This window comes from Musa acuminata, chromosome BXJ2-4, assembly GCF_036884655.1.
Source record: "Musa acuminata AAA Group cultivar baxijiao chromosome BXJ2-4, Cavendish_Baxijiao_AAA, whole genome shotgun sequence".
Classification (NCBI taxonomy): Eukaryota; Viridiplantae; Streptophyta; class Magnoliopsida; order Zingiberales; family Musaceae; genus Musa; species Musa acuminata.
The window spans coordinates 41,737,628-41,760,000 of NC_088341.1; the positions used below are offsets into that span (position 1 = coordinate 41,737,628).

General features: G+C 36.1%; 3 protein-coding genes across 4 annotated transcripts; all 3 read right to left on the minus strand.

The window, feature by feature from the left end:
* Nucleotides 1–199: 199 nt before the first annotated feature.
* On the minus strand, nt 200–11,042 carry LOC135610958 (rab GTPase-activating protein 22-like). Its single transcript, XM_065106093.1, has 11 exons — nt 10,737–11,042; nt 9,974–10,069; nt 8,383–8,486; nt 6,997–7,244; nt 6,369–6,491; nt 6,041–6,129; nt 4,236–4,341; nt 3,688–3,785; nt 2,543–2,803; nt 1,557–1,640; nt 200–531 (listed from the first exon to the last, which is right to left on the minus strand). Exons 1-11 carry the CDS (start codon nt 10,827–10,829, stop codon nt 517–519), a joined length of 1,317 nt encoding a protein of 438 aa, XP_064962165.1. The 5' UTR covers nt 10,830–11,042; the 3' UTR covers nt 200–516.
* A 1,518-nt stretch (nt 11,043–12,560) lies between these two features.
* LOC103982855 (septum-promoting GTP-binding protein 1) lies at nt 12,561–15,425 on the minus strand. Its single transcript, XM_009399905.3, has 6 exons — nt 14,843–15,425; nt 14,647–14,767; nt 14,464–14,560; nt 14,322–14,361; nt 14,088–14,171; nt 12,561–12,940 (listed from the first exon to the last, which is right to left on the minus strand). Exons 1-6 carry the CDS (start codon nt 15,173–15,175, stop codon nt 12,776–12,778), a joined length of 840 nt encoding a protein of 279 aa, XP_009398180.2. The 5' UTR covers nt 15,176–15,425; the 3' UTR covers nt 12,561–12,775.
* A 5,378-nt stretch (nt 15,426–20,803) lies between these two features.
* LOC103982854 (SPX domain-containing protein 3) lies at nt 20,804–21,996 on the minus strand. Of its 2 annotated transcripts, none has more exons than XM_065102320.1 (3): nt 21,714–21,996; nt 21,467–21,632; nt 20,804–21,344 (listed from the first exon to the last, which is right to left on the minus strand). In XM_065102320.1, the coding sequence occupies exons 1-3, from the start codon at nt 21,936–21,938 to the stop codon at nt 20,935–20,937; spliced, it is 801 nt and encodes a 266-aa protein (XP_064958392.1). In that variant the 5' UTR covers nt 21,939–21,996; the 3' UTR covers nt 20,804–20,934. The 2 variants fall into 2 exon arrangements, with proteins under 2 accessions (XP_064958392.1, XP_009398179.2); XM_009399904.3 differs by having other exon boundaries at nt 20,804–21,290; nt 21,714–21,995.
* Nucleotides 21,997–22,373: the final 377 nt, after the last annotated feature.

The window sequence follows — 22,373 nt, forward strand, 5'->3', positions numbered from 1 at the left end:
ATTGACCAAATTTACTTCAAAGAATTACGACAATGGTCCACTGGGAGCAATATAACAGATGACCTCTCTAAGGAGTAGGCACTTCTAGTTCTTGTCTGCAACAAGTTTTCCTCCATACAAACTGGTCATCGGTGATCAGCAATATGACTGTAACCATTACAGGAAGAAGTTACGAGTCCGATGAAGAAGACAACAAAGATTGGAAATGCAGCCATAAATCACCTATTTTGCTTGTTTTAATCAGATATTGTTACAGTTGATAAATCATCAAAAGTTTGCTTCTTGTAAATCGATGAGAGTGGTACAACTATGATGGTTTGTTTGGATGAACACATGAGGCATGTGACTATGGTTTTACATGTATTAGGATCAACAACAGGTTGAAGCATAACTCCAGAAAGCTTCAGATCAAGTGAGATGGCCTCCGTCCAATTATTATTCATCAAGTCAAGTAAACCTCGCATGGTGATGCTGCTTGGAATCAACCCTATCTGTGGAATCTATATGCACCAAAAACTATGTTTTCTTGGCCTGCATTTGTGAGAGGTCACAGGAACAATGGTATTTTCAGATGTCACATTAGAACATATTTCCAATCTAATAAAGATAAACTCATAGAGGAAATTGATGATTGAGAAACTCTCACGGTGTTTGTTGTACATGAATAAAAGTATAGTAGTACCAAGAACAACCTGGGTTTTTCAACTTCAGGAATAATGTCTAAAGATATAAAATACAGGAGCTTTCTAAAGTTCACTTTCTATCACAAGATTTTACCCAGAAAAGGCTAAAATCGCAACACATACAATTATGAGTAAACAAGATTGATATGATAGTGATGTAAATGCAAAACTATCCTGACAAATTTCCCATGATTTCTATAGGATATAAATTGGAACTCATAAACAAGATAGTACTACTATAATGAATAAAAATGCCTTTTAAAATAAGATAAAGAAAATAAGGTTATTATGGAAAATCTGTCCATCATTAATTACCAGAAACAAAGTCAAGCATGGAACAAGAATGGTTCTTTTGTTTCATGGAACAAGCATGAAACAAAATGATATCTAATGGAAAACCATGATGATGATAAATATTAATCCCTATAAGTCCATGAATAGAGGCAGCTACATGGTCAGATAAAACTGGACTGCCTTTAGCAAACATTATTGATCCAATGTGTCCTCTGATGTTCCTTTTTCTATTAAAGGAAGCAAAGAAAAAGGTGTTGTTCTTAAAAATGAGCACGAATGAAGTACATTCGATGACATCAAAAGGAAATCACAACTAGTAAGATGTAATTCTATCCCAAAAAGAAATTGCTGAATGCTCATGTTTTTAAAATTAGTAGTCCAGCATTCTAATCTGAAAGGCAGGCCTAATATGTGCTAACTATCATCTTTGTCACCATGGCATTGATAAAATGTAAAGCGGAACATGCTTCTTAGATATATATGGTACTCTACTGTTACCAGTACCAAGAAAATCAAGGACAACTAAATGCAAGAAGACAAAAATAAACATAATACAATCTACTTGAAAGATGTGCTTACCATTTTTAAATATTTCTTGTGAAGCTTTATTGCATGGCTGCAAGTCTTTTTTGCATCTAAATCTCCACTTACGTCATTTAAAATCTGAACCAAAGCAACATCAACTGAGGGTTAAATAAGGAAAGTAGAGTAATAGTGTTCTCTCCTAAAAAATTGTAAGGACTTGCAAAACTTTTAACTATATTTAATATGTGAAGAATGTTAATGAACAAGACAAAATACTTCACTCAATCTATTTTATAGTTTTTTATATCAAATCCCTTCCTTTGAGTTCCTTATATATGTGTATTACATGATGCACTAAGCCTTCATGTGCATAGCAGCACCACAACCATTTACCTACAAGAAAGCCTCTTGGATAACCCACCATTCCTAGTTAGCGATTGGTGGGCCTTCGATCTACTTTTCAGTTACTATATAAAATCGATGTTCCATATCCAAATAATTTATTTCGTAGGAGTGTACTGATCACTTTCAACAATTTAACTGGAGTTCCTTTTTTTAAAGTTCCAAATCTCTCTCTTCAGCTGATTTTATGTGCAACTCAGTTTATTCACTATACTCTATCACTAGTTAACAATCAATTTACTTATTTCTGGTTCTACTTTGATAAAACCTTCAGTTCTCAATATTTGCATTGCAAACTGACACTAACTGTCTAATCTTGAAAGTATATGTCAATCACTTTGGAGAATCCTATGTATTTAGCACACATCAGAAAATAGCTTCATAAATATATTCATTGTTATCAAGGAATGGGTGGTCGCAATGACCAATTAAATTTAGTTAATGCCCATTTAAACTTCATTAATGAAGACCAAATTTTAAACTGTTTGGTTAATGGGAAAAGAACCTGTTTCAGATAATAAAAATACTTTTAAAATTGTGTGTTTTTGCTTTCCAGATAATAAGTTAGCTGTGCTTATATATATGGTCATTAACTTTAAGCAGCCATTGAATATCAATAGAGATGTGTAATTCCTTACCTTAACAACATCATCCAAACCACGTGCTTCCTGCAATAGCTTTGCACTTTTCTCCTTGAGAACACTGGCAACAAGAAAAACAGTGATTGGCAAAGGAGTTTCAGAGCCTTTAGATCCATTCTTGATATTCTCCCTTTCAAACTTCCCAAATTGACGTATTGACTTAACTTTCCCTTTAGACGTCTCATTCGTCTCAATGGCCAACTCCGGCTCTTCATACATAGAGAACATATCAGGATAGTATTCTAAAGCCCACATCATCTGTATGAAAAAAGTTCATTTATATCATTAGTGTATAAATTATACCATTAAACATGTAAAAAAGTGTCTAGTACCCTATGGTCCTACATTGGGAACAAAAAAAATAAACTACATAAATCTAGTGACTATTACTAGCAAAGCATCTGCTTTGAACCATGTGACTAAGCTTGCTCCATGCAAGTTATTGGGCTCTTAGTTTATTTAGATAGCAACAAATTTTACTGCAGCAATAAAGTCTCCTCTGTGAAAGCTAATATTATGTAGCCAAGTAGATAACAAAGGTGTTAGTGAAAGGAATATAACTATCCGCGAATATAAGCAACAGCGTGGTGGAAGACAATCCACAAGGAGCCATATATATTAACTTTAGGAGCTACTATCAATAACTTCAATCTGAGAATTTATTGGATTTGTGTTCTATATTAATTCCTTATCATGTTTGTACACAGTATAACATCCATATAGCATAAGAAAAAGCATCTAGTACCTCAAAGGAAGTTATAAAGTGTTAAGAAATAAGTGGAAGTTATAAAGTGTTAAGAAATAAGTAGTTTATCTATCAGCAACCACCTTCTGAACAAATAAACCTGTAATTGTTCCAAAAACAGGCAACTCTAACTATTTAATAGTTGCTTAAGATGGAAAATCAGAGATACATTTGGACAAGTGTATTTAATTATAACAGTTTGACTTCCAATTCTAATTAAAGGAACAAACATGTCCCATATAAAAGCAGAAGCTTATTGTCGAGATAACGTAGACTCAGAGAAAATGTGAAACACATGGAATGCCACAAAAGAATTTTGGCAACAGCGAATGGAGTTATGAACCACATAGACATATGAGAATACAGTTCAAGGAGATTTAATTATGGTGTTCAATACCTCCCAAAGATACAAAGAATCTCCAAAGGATAATTCTCGACGGAACAATACCATGAACATGCGAACCGCAAAGAGGTAATCACCTCCACCTAGTGTTTCTGTTCAACAAGTACACAAATTGAATTAGCACCTCCATTATTGGGGAAAAAGTAGAAACAATGAGACAGCCATAACACCAAAGACATAGGATTAACCATACAACTGATAAAAGCTAACCTTAGAAGAAAAAAAAACAATAAAAGAAACTTCAGTGCTACCATTTTAATGTTGATTTTATACTGTGGACAATGCAAACTTCAGTGTTGTATTCAATATAACATTTTAATATTTCCTGGCAATCATTCATCAATCACTTTTTCATCGGTATCTGCAAAGTGATGTGTCCAAAACATACAACATACGAAAAACATTTACTTTATGATGTTGAGAGTTTTAGATGAGCAAATATGAAAAGAAGAAGCAAATATTTACTTTTATCCAAATATCTTAATGCACATAATACAATATTCTGAATGCAACTATGCTCTACTTTAACTTGTGTCATATACCTAGATGCTGATGAAGCTTTGGGTCCAGAACTTGCGTTATTGATGCAAGACTTTGAAGTTGGTTCTCCACCCCAACAGATCTCTCAGTGCATCTGAAATTTCCTCGCTTTAAAATTTCAAATAGCAAACCGATCAAAAGACTTGTTAACAAGAGTGTCAAAGAAAACTACTATCCAGAAGCATTTTAATTCAGTACAAAAATAGTTTATTTCTAGGATATATTAATCAAATGTGCATCAGATCCTGATAAATAATAGTGAATGTATGCTAGATACTTCTGGAAGAAGATAGACTAAGCCAGAGTGCTACATATCACTAGCAAGATCACAAGTCTAGGACCTTTAAAGCCATATAATGACCACAAAATGAGGTACTGTGTGAGAAAAATCTGACCTCCATTAGTTTAATTAAGTCCTATCCAGTGATTTAAAAAGCGCTAGGCACCAAAAGGTGCCAAGGTCCACAAATGCCCGAGGCGCTAGGCGCTCGCCCGAGCGAAGCGAGACGCTAAATTATAAAAATATATAATATAATTATAAAAATATATAATATAATTATAAAATTATATAATATAATTATAAAAAATATATAATATAATTATTTAAACTTATCTAAAATATAAAAATATAAAATATAATTATAACAATAATTTCAAATAAATAAAAATTAACAACATTAAAATTAAAATAATATATTATTAATCTATTAACAGAAAATTAATCATTTCAAAATTCAAAAAAACTTAATATTAAGAGTATATTGAGCCTGATGGAGAAACGAAGCAGCGGCAAGCGACGGCAGCGGCGGCGGCAAGCGGCGACAGCAGCAGCGGCGAGCGGCGGCAGCGGCAGCGAGAAAGGGAAAGGGAGTGGAAGGCGCGAGCAACAGGAGGCCTCGAGGGAGGCGCGAGCAGCGGGAGGGCTCGAGGGAGGTGCGAGCAACGGGAAGGCTCGTGGGAGGGCTCGCAGGAGACGCGAGCAGCGAGAGGGCTCGCGGGAGGGCTCGCAGGAGGCACGAGCAGCGACAGCGAGCGACGAGATCGCGATCGGGATCGGGATCGAGAGCGGCAGCGGCAGCAGGTTAGTGTTGGGTTAGGGTTAGGGTTGGGGTTATATCGGTTTAGTTGGTTCGATTGAACCAACTAACAACCGAACCAGGACCGAACCAGACCTAAAATTCTGGTTCGGTCGCCTTGGTTTACCCAGGCGCTCGCCCGAAGCGCCCAGCGCCTGGGCTCGGGTGAGCGCCCAGGCGGCACCTGTTTGAAGCGCGCCGCCTGGGACATTAGCGAGGCGCTCGGGCCTCGCCTCGCCGGAGCGCCTAGGCGAGCGCCCGAGCGCCTTTTGCAATCACTGGTCCTATCATTGGAAGATCATATGACAATTTTCTTCCTAGATCCCAAAGTTCACTGTTATCAAACATAAACACCGAATATTAATTTGTCAATTCAAACATGAAAGCACAGTAAGTTATCATCCATGGTTTCCAAGTTTACAGTTCGGCTATGTTTCCAGTATGGACATTCTGTTGATGACAGAACCATCTTCGCAGAACAGGAAGTCTATAACACTGCATTTCAGACTAGATATTTGTTTAATAGACTTCAGTATCTCGCATTCTAGCATATTGTAGAACAATAGAAAAAAGGATCTATATAGTATATACTACAATCTATCCTTCAAGGCCAGCTCAATATAATGAGAAATATTTGGGAGATATATGTGCTTGCCAGAAATTCCTCAAATGCTGCAGCATTATTCAAAAGACTGATAAATTAGAAGCAAGGTAGGAACCAATACACATACCAGTTTGCGCATCAAACGCTCAAAGCACCAAAATGCATCTGCTTCATCTTCAAGAAGAATTATAATTGGCGAGCAAAGATCACTCATCCCTGATATTAAGTTTACAAACTATATTAGCAATTTTGTGAAAATTATTAGACAAGAACACCATGCCAATTCCTACTGAGAAAAAGAAAAAGGAAGAGAAGAAACATTTCAGCATGATCCTCATATGAAACTAAGGGCATGCTCCTTTTTTTTTATTCAAAAAGTGTAAACATTTCATGAGAGTCTATGGAATAAAATAAGAGTGAAAAAAAAAACAAATTTTTGTTGAATGTGTTACCACCTTGACAATAGCCAACATCTTTGTCGATCCAGGCATAAACAGCAAGGATGTCCCAAAGCTTTGCAAGGTTTTCTTTCTTCTCATAAAACACCAGAGTTCTGTCTGTCCGAAGCACATCAAGACCTGTAGTAACAAGTATAAATTCACAAGTCAGGTAAGTTTAATATAACAGTTAAGCAGAAGTTTTCATTGTGTTATATGAAATGATTCTCGAAGAATATATTTCTTAAATAATAATATGGAACAGCTTCTCAAAAGTTTTGTTAATTTGTATATATTTTCTCTATTTCTTTTTGCAAAAGTCACAACAGTTAAGAGTGTCTAGATAAAGGATTTTTATTATTATTGTTTCAAAATGAATTAGTTCTTGAACTTGGGCACCATAGCCAAATATCTAGTCTAAAGTAAACCACCACCATAATGGATCAAATTCATCTTTCTAGAATTTGTCAAACCAAATTTCTCCAAATCTGCTCATTTTGTAATCTGCATCCTGTACATTTACGGGCCCAACTAGGGAAGATATGATGTCACCTAAGTTTGTAAAATGACTAGAATAGCATGCTAGAAATAGAATATGACACAACATTTAAAGAAACATAAAACTGAGGAAAGTGCTACTTCATACCAATTTGATGTAGTGTAAGCTTCCATTCAATTATTTGCTTATCCAAACAAACATGTGTATTGCTTTCAGAACCACCAGTAGCTTGTTCCCTAGAAGATGGAATATGGCTGGGGTTGGCTTCCTGGAGAACTAAAGGATCTTGAATAGGTTGACCATCCTCGGTGATTACTGGAGCTGTGATAATTCTTCCACTGCCAACATGAGAATCCAACTCTTGGCACACCTCCTTCCATCTAGCATATTGCACTCTGCATGACAAATGAAATCTTTTAAGCTGGAGAGCATAGAAATACTAAACTCTGTCAGTTTTGTGCCGTCAACATCCACGTGTCAGCATGGAATTGAAACTCAGACAATGGCATGCACCAAATCCATTGATCAGCAGGTGGGCAAGCTGTGGCTACTATATTCTTGTTTCTGGTTACTGATAAGCATTTCTATTTTCACTTGTGAAAGTTCTTCTACGACAATTACTAGCATTGTGTCATCCAAAAAGAAAACAGAAAATTCACCCCAAAAACCTTTTGCATGGTCTAAAATCTCTCAAGTAGGAACAAGCCTATGATAAGATTTCTTCTATTATAATCATTGGGCTATGCTGCTGACATATCATCACAAGAAAAAGAGTTGTCACCAATTTAGGTTGGTACAAAGGCAAAACTAACACTCCAATAATATACTATTATACAAGAATGGAAATGCTTGACAATTAAATAAAAAAAAAGCTTCTTAATTCCCAGTAAAGCCAAAGCTAAGGAACAGCTTGAACAGGAGTAGAACCATAACATAGCATAAGCATATGGAGGCTACCTATCTTTTCTTTTGGGAAGGCACCACTTGCTATTCAAAATGGTTAAAAGGTCACAAGCATCACCACAGCGTACTGACAGAACTCGTTTTTTCTGTCACCAGTCAAGTGCTTCACAATTTAAAAATGCTTGCAATACAGATAATAGATTGCCATGCTAAAGGAAATCTGATGACGATTTATATAGAGCAATGCAACTTCTGTAAGATTGTGTCACTCAATAGAGCAGAGATGAAGCCTATCTAACCAATAATTCTCATGAATGGCACTTCGTAATCATCTAAACGCTATTTTACACTAAGGAAATAGTTGAAGACTAAAACATTGAGTAAACAAATTGTAAAAAAGAAACAACAGATAATAAAACAAACTTGTACAACATTTATAGTTAGTTGTCTCAGCCGCATGGAAAAGATATTTATGAAAAGATGGAAGCCAGAATCCTCAAAAGGATACTTGCTCATCAAAACAAACTCGTACGACATTTGTAGTATGCTAAATGCATAATTAAACAGATAATACATGCAACCATCCCTATCTTCCTTTATTAACTAGTTACAGTCAAGTACGAGTGCTACCTCCGATGTTGTCTCAGCTGCTCTCGTTCATCAAAGGTGCTTTTAGGATCAAAGCATCCAACTAAAAACTCCCAGACCTCTCCTCGTATTGAAGGATGAACACCCTAATCAAGGAAGAATTTTAAAGAGAACTTTACGAAGTCAGTTATATTAAAGACACAAGTATTTATATCTCAGCAGGTATCTTATTTTTGCTTCGAATGAGGATGCAAATTGACCCCTTGATACTAAGATATTACCAAAACAGGTCAATAAAAGTCAAATAAATAATTAGACTATCCAAATCACTGAACTGCATGGTTTGATTGCACACTTTGTTCATTAGAAAAGGTCTTCATGTTGAACTATTAATGATGTCAAGAGGTGTTTCGAAGGCAAGGTGAAGTTGATGATAAAGATAAGACAGCAATATTGGCCTATGGTGTCAGCTGATAAGCCAACCATTGAGCTGGCTTTTAACCGGTTATAAGTTAATATAGTGTGGTCCACATTAGCGACATGGTTTTCAATATTTAAAGAGAGACAAGTCACCAATATTTCTTATTAAAGAAGCACTAACATAGCTTAGATATAAACTTCTACAAGATTCAAAATCCATTAAACCATTAGCATAGCTGTCATGTGACATTAACATTTAAGAATTGTTTAAGTAACATAATAGTGAGAGTGATGGGTCTCGTAGTAGTACTAACTTCTGAGGGTGCAAGAAAAAAATTCTTCTTCCCATATTTTCTTTCCCTCTTTCTTCATTGCTGATTGTGCCTTATGTACTGCCAGCATCATGGCATATTATCTTTAATGGCAGTTAATGCCCAGATGCTTGCTGCAATTACCCTAACCAACTGATAAGAACTAGACTATCAACTCATGTCTCCATTGTTTGGCCACAAAACCTCCTTGTGCATATCACCTCAAAGGATAAAGATTATTTCTTTGCAATCTCAAAGGTGCTATCTCAAAGGATAACACTTTAGACTAATTGTTCAGAAGACCCATAGGTCACATGGCTATCAAGAAACATTAAACCTTTCTTTTTTCAGAAGAAGCACTGCCTTGATTAAAAGAGCAGGAGGCTCACCATTTCTCTCATAAAGGGAGATCCTATGGTCCCTTTCAAACATCAGATGTGCAAATATTCTCAATATGCTTTTGTTTATCAGCATCAGAAAATTATATAATTACGTTACTATTAAGCCACTCCGAAGAAAATAATAATATCGTAGAAAACCTTGTCTTTCTAAATCTGGAAGAATCCTGAGATTGCATTTTGTAATGAATCTAACTGCTGAAAGAATTGGTATATATATTTTCAGATGGCTATCAATATTAGACATCAGATAATATTATTGTCCAAAAGACATACTGTACAATAACAATTAACAGCAGAGTAATACATCAACATTGAAAATACATTTAACAAGCTAAAGTAGGATAAATGATCCTTGAACTACAGGGGGCTACATGAATACGAAACATCATGCCAATAAAAGCCTATCATGGAGATGGTATTGGTGCATTGAGTAAGACAGCATAGAGTAATTTTTCTAATCTATTATTCATGCTTGGCATACAAGGAAAAGACGATATATACCCCTCGCTGTATCCGACTGAGGACCGAAGCAATGTCCAAGCAACCTTCTGGAGTGAATGCAGCATGCCATCTTCGTGCACTTAGAGTCTTTCCAGCCTACATGAACAAATTAGAACAACTTCTTTAAGGGAAGCATCCGTAACATTTATAGACAAAGATGGTCGAGGATAAAAACAATGAAAGTCAAAATGGTCTTTCATGTTAATTTTTTTGAAAAACTAACCATTTGAAAACAATTCTTGGAAAGGTTTCATTCTGCCTATATGAATCACACGATCGTCACACAGACTTTCAAGTGACTTGGTAATGCTAAAAAGAGAAACAATCTTTGAGGAAAAAGAGGGCAGGACCCACCTGAATTCGCTAAAGAGAGAAACAGTGAACATGCCTAATGTCCTCCCTCAGCAAGTTCTGAAATTACCAAAATTGTTATGATTTCTTTGACGTGTGGCTTCATATATCACATACTCCGATTAAAGAGGAGTATTTAATGGGCAAAATTAAATCCTTCCAGACAATGTTTAGCATTCAACCCCCTAAGTCTATCTTCGATCGCAAAGGAAGGGAATATCTAAGATGAGCTCAACATGATGGATGTTCGTTATTAAGTGCTGGCCATTCGGGAAAGCTAAAACGTCCTGATTCCATTTGACACCGAAAAAGAAAAGGAAGAGGTCTTGAGCCAGCACCCAAATCAAGAGACCCAAAAAAATTTCCTTTGTACAATCAGATCAAGGGAAAGAAGGATCAAACCAAACCAGACCTTAATCTTGAACTTGCTCTTGGGACCCTCGGCGCACTCGGTCCGAGCTTCGTAGAAAGAATCCGCCGGAACTCCGCTGTCTCTCCACATCATCGACCTTCACCAACGAAAGCCAACACCAACCGGTGATCCCGCCCCCGAACCCCCTCGATCACCGATCGAACTCCAAAAAGGTTCAAGCTTCACGCACCGCCGCGAGGAAGGGACCCAGATCAAGCGGTGGGCGGAAGAGGGATTGATATGGGGGAAGGGGGAGGGAGGGAGGCAGGGAGAGGGGACACCCGCGTATAGCTGAGGAGATTGGACAGGTCCGTAATGGCCTCGCGTGGACTTGCGCTAATTTAAGTGATTAAGAGGCTTAAATTAAGACACGGAAAAAACCACGACCAATTCCAACGCCGCCCAACTCGGTCCCTCTGTCTTTGCTTTTATTTATTTATTATTATTATTATTATTTTGCCCTATGCGTGAAGAGACGCTAAAACTAAGGGAACAATGTTTGTATCCGCTCTTATTATGGCATGGTAGGAGATCCTGAGGTCATTGCAAAGAGAGACGAGTGAGTGCTGTATCGATTAGTTGTAGGTTGGCTTGCCACTTTTCCAAGTCCTTTCTTGACGGTGTACATATATTTATGATATAAATGTATATTGATCGAAGATGAATGCATAAAGTCGGCCCTCTTATATTATATATTTGGGAAGGTCATTACCTGTCCTCTTATATTATAGTTCATAGAGTTATCATAAATTTTTTTATTAGTTATTGATAAGGATCATTTGGTTGGTTGGTACGATAATTTATCTTTTCAGAACATATGAACTTAAAAAAATATCTTTTAAGAATAAAGGAGACGGATGAGTCTTCAGTTTTTATACTCCTGGATTAAATGATCTTATTAATTACTAATATATACGATGAAACAGAATTTATTATATTAGATGCTCCTTGAATCTATATTCTCATCTCAATCTGGATAATCTGTTTTGATATGATAAATGAAAGTGATAAATCATACCATACAGTTTGATGCATAAACTTAAAAAAAAAAAATCAATTTATTCTTTTAATCAAACATCGTTCTTTCACCATATTTATATCCTAGCACTAGTGAATCTCTATTAAGAGACCCATCAATGCGTAAATTAGGTAGATTAGTTTCATTTGTATGTTGCCAATATGAAACAGTCTTGATGGGAAGGAAAAAGATGTTGATGAATATTCTTGAGTATATTTTAAGATGGAAGACTCAGGATGCCGTCTTCTTAGATTGTTCACCTCCTATTGCGCATGGTGGGTTCGAGTTCAGACAGCATTCAATGCATTTATTGTACGTAGCACTTGTATGTCTACACCCTGTCTTTGTATCTCACCTTCATTTATTTGTTCGATGGATTCCTACTTTGAAATACATATGCTGAAAGTTGCAGCACTGCTAATACATCTCATTTCACATTTTGATGCTTTCACAATGCCTTACAAACACAAGCTGTGGTCAATCTGCTACCAATTTCTTTGACAAATGTTACTGTCGCTGCACCTGCTAGCTATACTGTTCTCCCCCTTCTCCCCCTGTAATGAAGCACCCTTACCACATTTGTAGCTCAAAAATATGAAGTGAAAGAGCCTCAGAGACATCAAACTAGTAAGTCTCAAGATCTAGTAATATGACTTCCATTGATGCTATTTAAGGTTTCAGGCAATTAAGGATCCTACTCTGCCAGATATGAAGCTTCAATTGATAGAGGGATCACATACAGTATGTCTTTTAGATGCTTGATCTATGTCAAGGATTGGAGAAGTCCTTTCTTTTTCAGCATCAAGTCAGATCCAAGTAATTTTTCGATACTACTCGTGATGAAAAAGGCAGGAGGAGTTCAAGGGTTAAACTCAACATGAGTTTGATAGCAGTTGAGTTTGATAGCATTCCCCCCGTCTCAGCAGTATTTTCTATGTACAATCTTACACTCGCAAGACAAAATGCCATGCAGCATACAAGGCAAAAAGAAAAAAAAGAAAGCAAAGGAAAAATGAGAACCCTAAAAGTCGATAATAGGTTCTCCGATGGTCAGGTTTCTCTCGAGTGACCAAGGCACGTTAAAGAGTTTGGCTGTGATAAACTTGAAAATCTTGTTCACATTTATGTTGTGGGTGGAACTCGAAAAAAACAGTGATGCTCTCATCACCCTTGCATATGCTCTGGCCTGCCAAAATAAAACAAGAAAAGAATTTTACTTGGTTCATTCCAGCATCAAAATATACAATTAATCATCCAACAATAAACAAAAATCTGAACAAGGATCAGACTGATAGTCAAGTCTACTCATTCTATCAGAACAGCATGAGTTTCAGATTTCCCAAATGGAACATATCATAAGAGTGTTCTTCTTCTGTGTCCATTCCATTTGGATTGGATGTCATTTTTGATGAAAAGTAATCTAGTTCAAGATTGTCACAGGCGAATGTGATCATTTCATCCACAAGAAAAGGAATGGTCCATTCTGAATCACAAAGTTCACTTTATGACCTGGTCATGTGGAAGCATCACAATCCAAACAGAGAGAAAAGGACTCCATCAGAAGGAACTCCATGTAAGCTCTCTTTTCTCTTTATATGGATGTCTGAAACACTTTGGAAAAAAAGTTGGTTCTTGTGTTTCATCTTTTTAGCTTCAGTCGTTATCTTGTTTTAGGTGGCACTTGAAATATCTCCAACAAGGTTGCATGACAACCAAATGATGCCATTGTCCCTCTTCTCTTTAAGTTTGACATGAGTATTCTGCAGAGGCACCAGCAATCATACAAGAACTTTTAGAGTGCCAGTTGCACATACTCAATGTTCAGACTCATGTAGACCCTACTTCAGGACTTTGGCCAGCTAACAAATGGTACTTGAACAAATTATGAAGCATAAAGAATATGACCCCATTTAGCAATCCCAAAGACACCCACTGATCTGATTGGCCATCTTCAGAATGAAGACTGTAAAGAGCTAATCATCTGCAATTTGTAGATCAGACACACAAGGCACTATGTTCAGGGCATTTCTTTAGCTCCCGTTCACAGGTTTGCTTCAGCAGAATTATTTGGTTGTCCTTTTTGGTTATGTATTCCAACTTCTCTGAAGCAATAATATCCGCATATCTAAGAGATCTCCATCTGTCAAATGTCTCAGGTAATTTACCCTTTCTTGTCTCAATTCCTCATAGTAGTTTAGTCTCAACCATGAAACCATGTTAGATAAGCGGCTTGGTGTAACCTATCTAAGACATTTGCACATCAAGCAATAGGGAAATCCATCTATAGAAATTTATATTATCAGCAAAAGTACTGAAAATTAAGTGTAGATCACCTGATTCACGATCGTCCACTGCATTTCAAGAGGAAGCTGAGCAAAGTCATCAAATTTCGTCCCTATCAAGATGGGAATTGCTGTCTACATGGAAAAAAAAAGGAAAAATTAGCTTGATCCGTCAAATGACAACAAATATGTACTGATCATGCACATAATCAACAAATCCAAAGTACCAAAACACTATAATTTTGCAAGTAATAAAGGAAGACAGATGGGAAAAAGCTACAGTACCTTGTTCCATTTTCTTGCTCTTTGATACCAGTCAATGGCACTGAAAGAGAAGAAACCAGTAAATCCATCAGTTGCAGTTCACATGTTGATTCATAGAATTCTATTCTTAAACGACTTGTTTAGGGATAGAGAGAATACTGACTTGTTTAGGGTAGAACGATTGGTAAGATCAAACATAACAAGAATCGCCACAGCATCTTTGCAGGCAATGGGGACGTGATCCAGAAATTGGTCATCACCTACAAGCAAATGCCCAAATCGACAATTCAATCCATACAGATGGTCTAAAGCTTCCAAATTGACAAGCTACATCTCAGATTCTCACCTCCCACATCCCACATGCTAAACGCAATCCTCGCTCCACGAACAACCAAAACTTTGTCCATCAGATTCAATCCTGTCATCTGCAGCCCCCTCTGCTCCTCCACATCCCCCACATACTTGATCTACGGCAATCAGAGCGAAACCTAATTAGAGATCGAGCAGGCAATGAATCAATCACTACAGCTGCAATTTCTTACCATGAAGCTTGTTTTCCCTATATGGCGGTCGCCAAGGAGGCTAATCTTCAAGGTCACCAAGTCGGAATCCGCCTCCACGTCCGCGCACGGCACCGCACGCCCCACAGCGGCGGCGGCTGCAGTGACCGGCTTCTCCTCCCCCACCACCACGAGGTGGACGGAGGACGATAAGCCCGCCTTGAGCCGGCGGTACCGGCCGCGCCCGCCGAGCGACGAGCAAGACAGCAGGTGACTCCAGACGGCGCGGAAGAAGCGGCGGAGGAAGGCGATGCCAAGGACGCGGGCCCACCGGAAATCGAAGCGGACGAGCGCCGTCCGGCTCAGGCGCGTCATGGTGCTGCTCCTGCGGCGGTTGGTCGGAGGCCCCGTCTGGCCATCAAACGGTTGGGTTGGAAAAGGAAGCAGAGGAGCCGAGAACGTTTCTTCCTCTTCCTCCTCTTCAGCACTAATCTTCGACGCGTCCGGTTCGGACTTCGTCTACGCAGGACTTGCAGTTTGGCGCGCAGGCGACGACTTTGTGAGCTTGTTGTTGACCGGACATGGTGTTCGGTCCAACACGCCGCCTGTCTTTTCTACTGCTACAAGTGGTGGAGGTAAAAATCCGACACTGACGTGTGTTGTTGCTGTGATCGTTGTAGATAACCTTTCGATTCCTCCCGACCATTGAAAGGATATGACGATAGAAATGCAAGAAACAACACATGATGAATGACGCTTTGGTTGGAAGATTAGATTAGATTATGTTCAATTCCTCCTCTGTTTTGGGTCGAATCTCCATTGTTCTTTCAGCATTCTTTCAATAAAAAATAAGATGAATTGAATTAGATATATCCAAATCCACTCCATCACCCACTGTTGAATTGGTCGGATAATGGTTGAGTACATGCGTTAAGATTGAGACAAGCACAAAGAAAGATAAATTAACAACATGGTGTGTACTCTGCAGCAGGTAGGATGTCATGGTGGTGGTTGTGTTTTTAGCTTAAGCTTTCGCCAAAGAGTTAATGCTTCTTTTTCTCTTTCCTCTTCATTTTATATAAAAGGAAGATTCCCATGGAAGCACACGGAGAACAGAACCAAGGAAACAGACAGGGTCTCCTCTTTGACACAACCGCATGGAAGTGTCATATCTTATATTTATATTAAAAAATAAATTATCATTTCATTATTTATAATTTATACAAAAATTATCTTTGAATTCAAATATCTGTGTTTATAATATTAGATATTTTTAACTTAAGAAAAATTATATCTTCTTAATAGGGTCACAAAAAACTTCACTTTCAAAATCTATTATAAAATAATATAATATTTTAAAAATAAATATAAGATTAAAACATATCATTAACCACACTCGTTAATGTGGATAGGAATCTCTAAAAAAAATAAAATAATTTTTAATATTTTTATAAAAAATATATATATTAATAATAAAACTCATATATCAAAATAATAATGATAATTCTTATACTAATAAATAAAATCATATCAATCACTAACATATTTCGATGAGATTCATAACAGTAAGATAATAAATATGTATATCACACTTCATGATGCATTCTCCTAACTGTGAATTGAAAGATATATGAATTCCTCCTGGTATCATACGGAGAAAACTTATATTGTACTCTCAACAACGGATAGAATGACCCAACAACGAATAGAATGATATCTCTCACCTATTAAGTGGAACAAAGTTCCTCCCAATAGTGAATCGAGAAATCATCTAACTATCACATCTAACAGTTCGCTAATCCTCGAGGGGAATCACCCTTTCTACCCTCGATAAGGATATATAATTAATGATGATCGTTCATTTATATTTATCCATTCATACATGTATATATCCAAGAAATAGTATAATATTATATTATAAAAAATCATATTTGATGTATGACCTAGTATAATATGCCCATTGGTGACTCTTTAGTATAATAGACATGTAGCTTCTTTCACATATTATACTTTCAATGTGGGTCAATCAATATAGTCGTATATACTATATAGTAATAATCACATGAATATCATCAATCTAATCTAAAAAAAATTTAATAATTATCTTCAAATGACACATTAACATAAAATTTTTAATTATATTAAATTTTAAAGACATGAGGCATCAATATCTCAATAGTCTTTAATCAACCACAAACCTAATTAAAATAGCTAAATTGACTTGAATCAAACTTAATTTAATTGATACATAGTTGAACCAACATTAAATCTTTATACAACTTAATTTTAATCTTTTATGCTTCATTTACACTACTCAGTCCAAAATCTAAATCTTAAAAATCAATTGGGTCATATAATATTATAATCCTAGGATATCATATTCCAACATATTTTCAAAACCATTACTCTAGTATTATTAAATTATTACATCCCAAATTTACATAAAAAATAAATTATTATTTCGTTATTTATAATTTATAAAATATTTTTTTTATTTTTAAATTCAAATACCTATCTTTATAGTATTAAATATTTTTAATTGAAAAAAAATCACATCTACTCAAACGATAAAAAGTCTCCTTCACGTAACCATAAGATCTATTCAAAATAGTGTAATATTTTAAAAATTAATATAAGATAAAAAACACAATAGTAACCACATATACTCTAAGAATATTCAAAAAATTATAAAAATAATCTTTAATATTCATAAAACTTATATAAATATTAATAATTTAATATAAAAAATATATTAATTCATTATAAAACTCACGTAAAAAAATGATAATTCTTATGTAGTAAATAAAAATTATATATTAATCACATGTAATACATCTCGATGACACACATGACACTAAGTAACAAAGAAAAATATTATACTCGATAGTACATTATTCCAATAGCGGATGAAGAGACATACTTTATGGGATGGATTCTTCCTAATAGAAGATAAATTGGTATCCCTCACCTCCTCAAGTAGGGTTACATTTCTCCCAATAGCAAATAGAGGAACCAGCTAACCATCACATCTGATAGCCTACCGATCCTTAAAGAGAATCATTTTACCTACCTTCAATAAGGATATATAGTCAAGCATGATCATTTATTTACATTCATCATTCATGCATACATCCAAAAAGTAGCATGACAATATATTATAAGAGATCATGCTTAATGTGTGACCTACTAGACTATGTTCATTAGTAGCTTTATACTATGATAGACCCATAACTCATTTCACAGGTTGTACTTCCAACATGGATCACTAAGCATAGTCCCATATAGTAATGATAACGATCATATCAATATAATCGATTTAATCTAAAAAATCAATAATTATTTCTAAATGACACTTTTAGATAAAATTTTTAAGTTCATTAAATTATAAAGACACTAGATATCAATCTCTCAATAGTTCTTAATCAACTAGAATCCTAATTGGAATAGCCTAATTGACTTGAACCAAACTCCCATAATAAAATCAACTTCAAATATTTATAAAATCAGTATGGAAATACCTAAACTAATCAAACTTGTTTGATTCAGTCAACGAACTAGCTCAAACTAATAAAAGAAGAAATTGAACTATTGTATATAGTGCTAGTTAAGACTAAACAACTACTTAAAACCTAGATGGATTATATGTGTCGGACATACTTATCCCAAGTAACAAGTTAAGTGATCGTAAAATAAGTTGAATAGAAGGGAGATAATATGTCTAGCATTAATCACATAGTTTGGCGGGCCTAGCTTTATAAGATAGGCTAAGTCTCACTCACGAGTTGGGTTAAGTATTACCACTAAACTGAGTTATGTTTGGCTCGTGCTTAGCTACATGGGCTGGGCTATCCTTGACTACATAGGTTGGGTTATGCTTGGTCACATGAGTTAGATCGCGCTTGGTTATATGAGTTGGGTCATATTTAGTCACATTGATTATGTTATACCTAACTACGTGGGCTGAGTTATGCCTGACCACATAGGCTGAATCATACTTAGTCACATAGGCTAGGGTATCCCTAACCACATGTGCTAGATTATGCCTAACCACATAGGTTGAGTTATACCTAACCATATTATTTAGATCATATTTAACCACATAAGTTGGGTTATGCTTGGTCACATGAGTTAGATCGTGCTTGATTATATGAGTTGGGTCATATTTGGTCACATTGGTTTAGTTATACCTACTACATGGGCTGAGTTATTTCTGACCATATAGGCTGAATCATACTTAGTCACATGGGCTAAAGCATCCCTAATCACATGGGCTAAATCATGCCTAACCACATAAGTTAGGTTGTACCTAACCATATTATTTAGATAATATATAACCACTAAGTTGGGTTATGCTTGATCACATGTGCTAGACTATACTTATCCACGTGAGCTGGTCAAACCTTCATTTGACCCCTCTTATTAAATTAGATGTTAATATTTTCAAAAAAAAATTCAAAATATTACAAACCTCAAATTTATTATTTTAATAAATTAAATCTTCATTCCAAATTTAAAATTGATTAAATCATATAAAATTCATCATAATTCCTTGAAAGATATAAATATCTAATTAAATGAATTAAAACTATTATTAAATTAATTAATTATTTTTAACATTATAATTCAATGATCATTATTTATTAATCATAAAATTTTAAAATTAAAATATTATTATGCATCATATAAATTATAATAATTATAATATCAAAGAATTTAAAATATAAATAAAAACTTATAAGAAAAGAAAAATAGAATATCATATCTCTCCTTAAGGAATAGTTTCCTCAATCCTCCCACTACTAAAGAAAGGGAGAGAATCTTTTACATTAGAGAAGGTGAGCTTTCTCTAAAAGGTAAGTAATAATTTAATTTTAATTTTAATTTTTAATTTTAATTTAATCCACAAAGATAGAATTATAACACTTATTTCTTATGATTCATATAAAAAATAAAATTTAAATTATTTACTTTCTAAATATTATATCACTGATTAACAAATTGCTTAACTTATCCACGTGATTGAGGAAATGAATCTTAAATAAAATAATATATTATTTATGATAATTAATTTATGTTAAGGAAGAAAATCATGGATGATTACTAAAAGATAATGAACCCAATGGGATAATTGATCCGGCCCAATATTTGATGGATTTTGATATTATTTGTTATGATTTAATCCAATCCAATAAAATAATTAGCCTATTAATTTCATATGGACCTGAAACATTTAAGCTCAAATTAATAATAATATAGATCTTATAAATCAATTCAAATTCCAATCCACTTTCAATGCAGAAATAAATCAGAGTGTCATAATATTAATACAAGAGATCACAAGAAAGCCCATGAAAATTCCGTTACCAAATCTAAGTTTTGATCTGCAACTGAGAAAGTCAACAAGTGAAAAACCATTCAGTACAGAATTAAGGTTTAGAATAAATTCAAATTAAGTTGATGCAGCTGACGTTAAGTTGATTAACAATCTTATTATGTTAATCTTGTTAAAATTCCACTTGAAGGCAATTGCTTCATGTGATTTCTTCTTCTTTTAGAATTGGAAGGCAGTTGTGATATAATATTTCACTAGGAATAAGTGAAAAACAGTCAGCATATTCACAAGAGAAGTTTATTCTGATGCCAACTTTTGTTTCTTATAATGGTAGTGTTAGCTTAGAATCAGTTCTTGGTAGGGACACTACCATTTGTCTTATGAAAGATATGTAGCTTATCTAATCCTAATGAAGCTACCACCACATAGATTATACAAACTTTAGAACTTGTGAGGTCCTGCATATTTCATATGCATGTTTTTAATCCATGGAATAAGTTCATCTACAAAATTCTTATAAATAAGAGCATAGTTTGATGTCAGTCTGCGAAGCTTTAGTTCTACTTTTCCTGTGCCATGACATGAGGAACACATTATGAATGCTTGTCTGCTTTAAGATTTAGCTACTGAGATAGTTTTATACACAATCAGATCAAACTATTTGATAGAGATGATATCATGACAGTCTCTACTTACTAAGATCTTATTAACATTCCGAAACATCCTTTTCATTTTGTATCCATGCTTAAACTCTCACGTTCTAGCCTGATTTTTACAGTGAAGAGGGTGTTCTTGAGCAAAGCTATTGGAGGATAGGAATGGGAGAAGGAAGTTGGAGATCAGGCAAGCTCAAAGGAGGCAGGGAGAAGTGACCGTAAGTGGAGCTTCCCTTCCTCAACTCCTGCATAGTCACCAACGCTGCAATCGTGTTCCTGAAGACGCTCTGTTCTGCTGCCACCAACGCCCCCTTCCTTCCTTGTTCGGACTGCCCACGATCAGCAACCGGAAGCACAAGCTCGATGGTTCTCTCACATTCCTTGACCATCTCCGAGACAAGGTCTGTTGTGAAGAAGGGCTGTTTCAAGACCTTCTCGATGAACGGCAATCTCAATACTCTCCCTGTTCGCTTGTCGTACTTCTTCAAGATCTTTGCTAGCCCTGCAATGGCCAACTCTTCTAAAACCTTTTTTGTTTCTTCTCTGCTGAACAATGCTTTTTATTCAGGTGAAAAGAGAAAGGAAATTTTTGACTTGGTTAAGGAGTTTATGGAATGCAGACAAAGATCTCGATCTCTTATCCGATGTAAATGGCTTTGAATCTGGTAAGGTAATGACCTGTGTAATTGATGCTACTGTAGTTCTCCAGCAGCACCATTTCCCCATGGAAGTTCACAATGTCCTTCCTAATCCTTGACATCTCTTTGGCGTGCTCCATCTCCGACGGTTGGCTCCCTCCAGTCCCATCGTCCTCCATCACTCTCTTGATCCTCTCCTGTAGCTCCTGCCTCCAAAAGGATCAAATTTTCAGCACCTATATATGAATCATGACATGCCATCTAAAATGCATCGAGCTGGCTCCCACCCTTTGCCTGATGATGAAGTCCTCCTCCTGCTCGACGAAGAAGGCGTTGAACTTGTCGATCTCAGCGTTCAGCATCTGGACGAACTCAGCCTCCACTCTGGAACAAGGTTGCGCCGCGGAGGTGAGCCGGACCAGCTTCTTGAGGTCCTTGTAGGAGAGAAACTTGTCTCTCCACTCGGGGAGGCTCTCCTCCACCTGCTTCTTGAGCCTCTTGCCAAACTTCATGGCTCTCACCTCCTCTTCTCTAATGCATGAGCCAACAAAGGGGGGGGGGGGAGGGGAAGTGATAAAGCGTGAGAGGGGGGGTGTTGGGTGAGGTTAGGAGGAGAGGAATATTTGGAAGCATATGCTAAGCTTGTTAGGATGAGTGAAAGGAAAAGAGAGAGTCTTTAAGGAGACAGTGAAATCAAAACATGCTCCAGGATATTAGCATATTCTCTGGAGCCAAAGACCGGTGACTGGTGGATCGGTCTCCATGGACTTTTTCTTGTTTCTAGATTTGGCTCGAGTAGATCAAAGCTGGTGGTGGATAACAGGATGATTGCAGTGGATCTTTCTTTAGATACCGTTCAAGATCCCCAACAAGTCAGAGAGAGGGCCATTAATCATTTGATCATGCGAGAGGTAATCGGTGAGAGTCATCAGCCTTTTTATCGGATC

Bases quoted from the DNA above. Each gene is read 5' to 3' on its own strand.
- LOC135610958 (XM_065106093.1), bottom strand. From the start codon at position 10,829: ATGATGTGGAGAGACAGCGGAGTTCCGGCGGATTCTTTCTACGAAGCT. The intron at 10,070-10,736 runs GTCTGGTTTGGT...TTGTTCATGTAG, and splicing joins AGAGCAAGTTCAAGATTAAG to GCTGGAAAGACTCTAAGTGC. The intron at 2,804-3,687 runs GTATTGAACACC...TTTTTCATACAG, and splicing joins ATTCTTTGTATCTTTGGGAG to ATGATGTGGGCTTTAGAATA.
- LOC103982855 (XM_009399905.3), bottom strand. From the start codon at position 15,175: ATGACGCGCCTGAGCCGGACGGCGCTCGTCCGCTTCGATTTCCGGTGG. The intron at 14,561-14,646 runs GTGAGAATCTGA...ATTTGCTTGTAG, and splicing joins TAGCATGTGGGATGTGGGAG to GTGATGACCAATTTCTGGAT. The intron at 14,362-14,463 runs GTCAGTATTCTC...CTTCTCTTTCAG, and splicing joins AATCGTTCTACCCTAAACAA to TGCCATTGACTGGTATCAAA.
- LOC103982854 (XM_065102320.1), bottom strand. From the start codon at position 21,938: ATGAAGTTTGGCAAGAGGCTCAAGAAGCAGGTGGAGGAGAGCCTCCCC. The intron at 21,633-21,713 runs GTGGGAGCCAGC...TTTTGGAGGCAG, and splicing joins ACTTCATCATCAGGCAAAGG to GAGCTACAGGAGAGGATCAA. The intron at 21,345-21,466 runs GTCATTACCTTA...CTGAATAAAAAG, and splicing joins CAGTAGCATCAATTACACAG to CATTGTTCAGCAGAGAAGAA.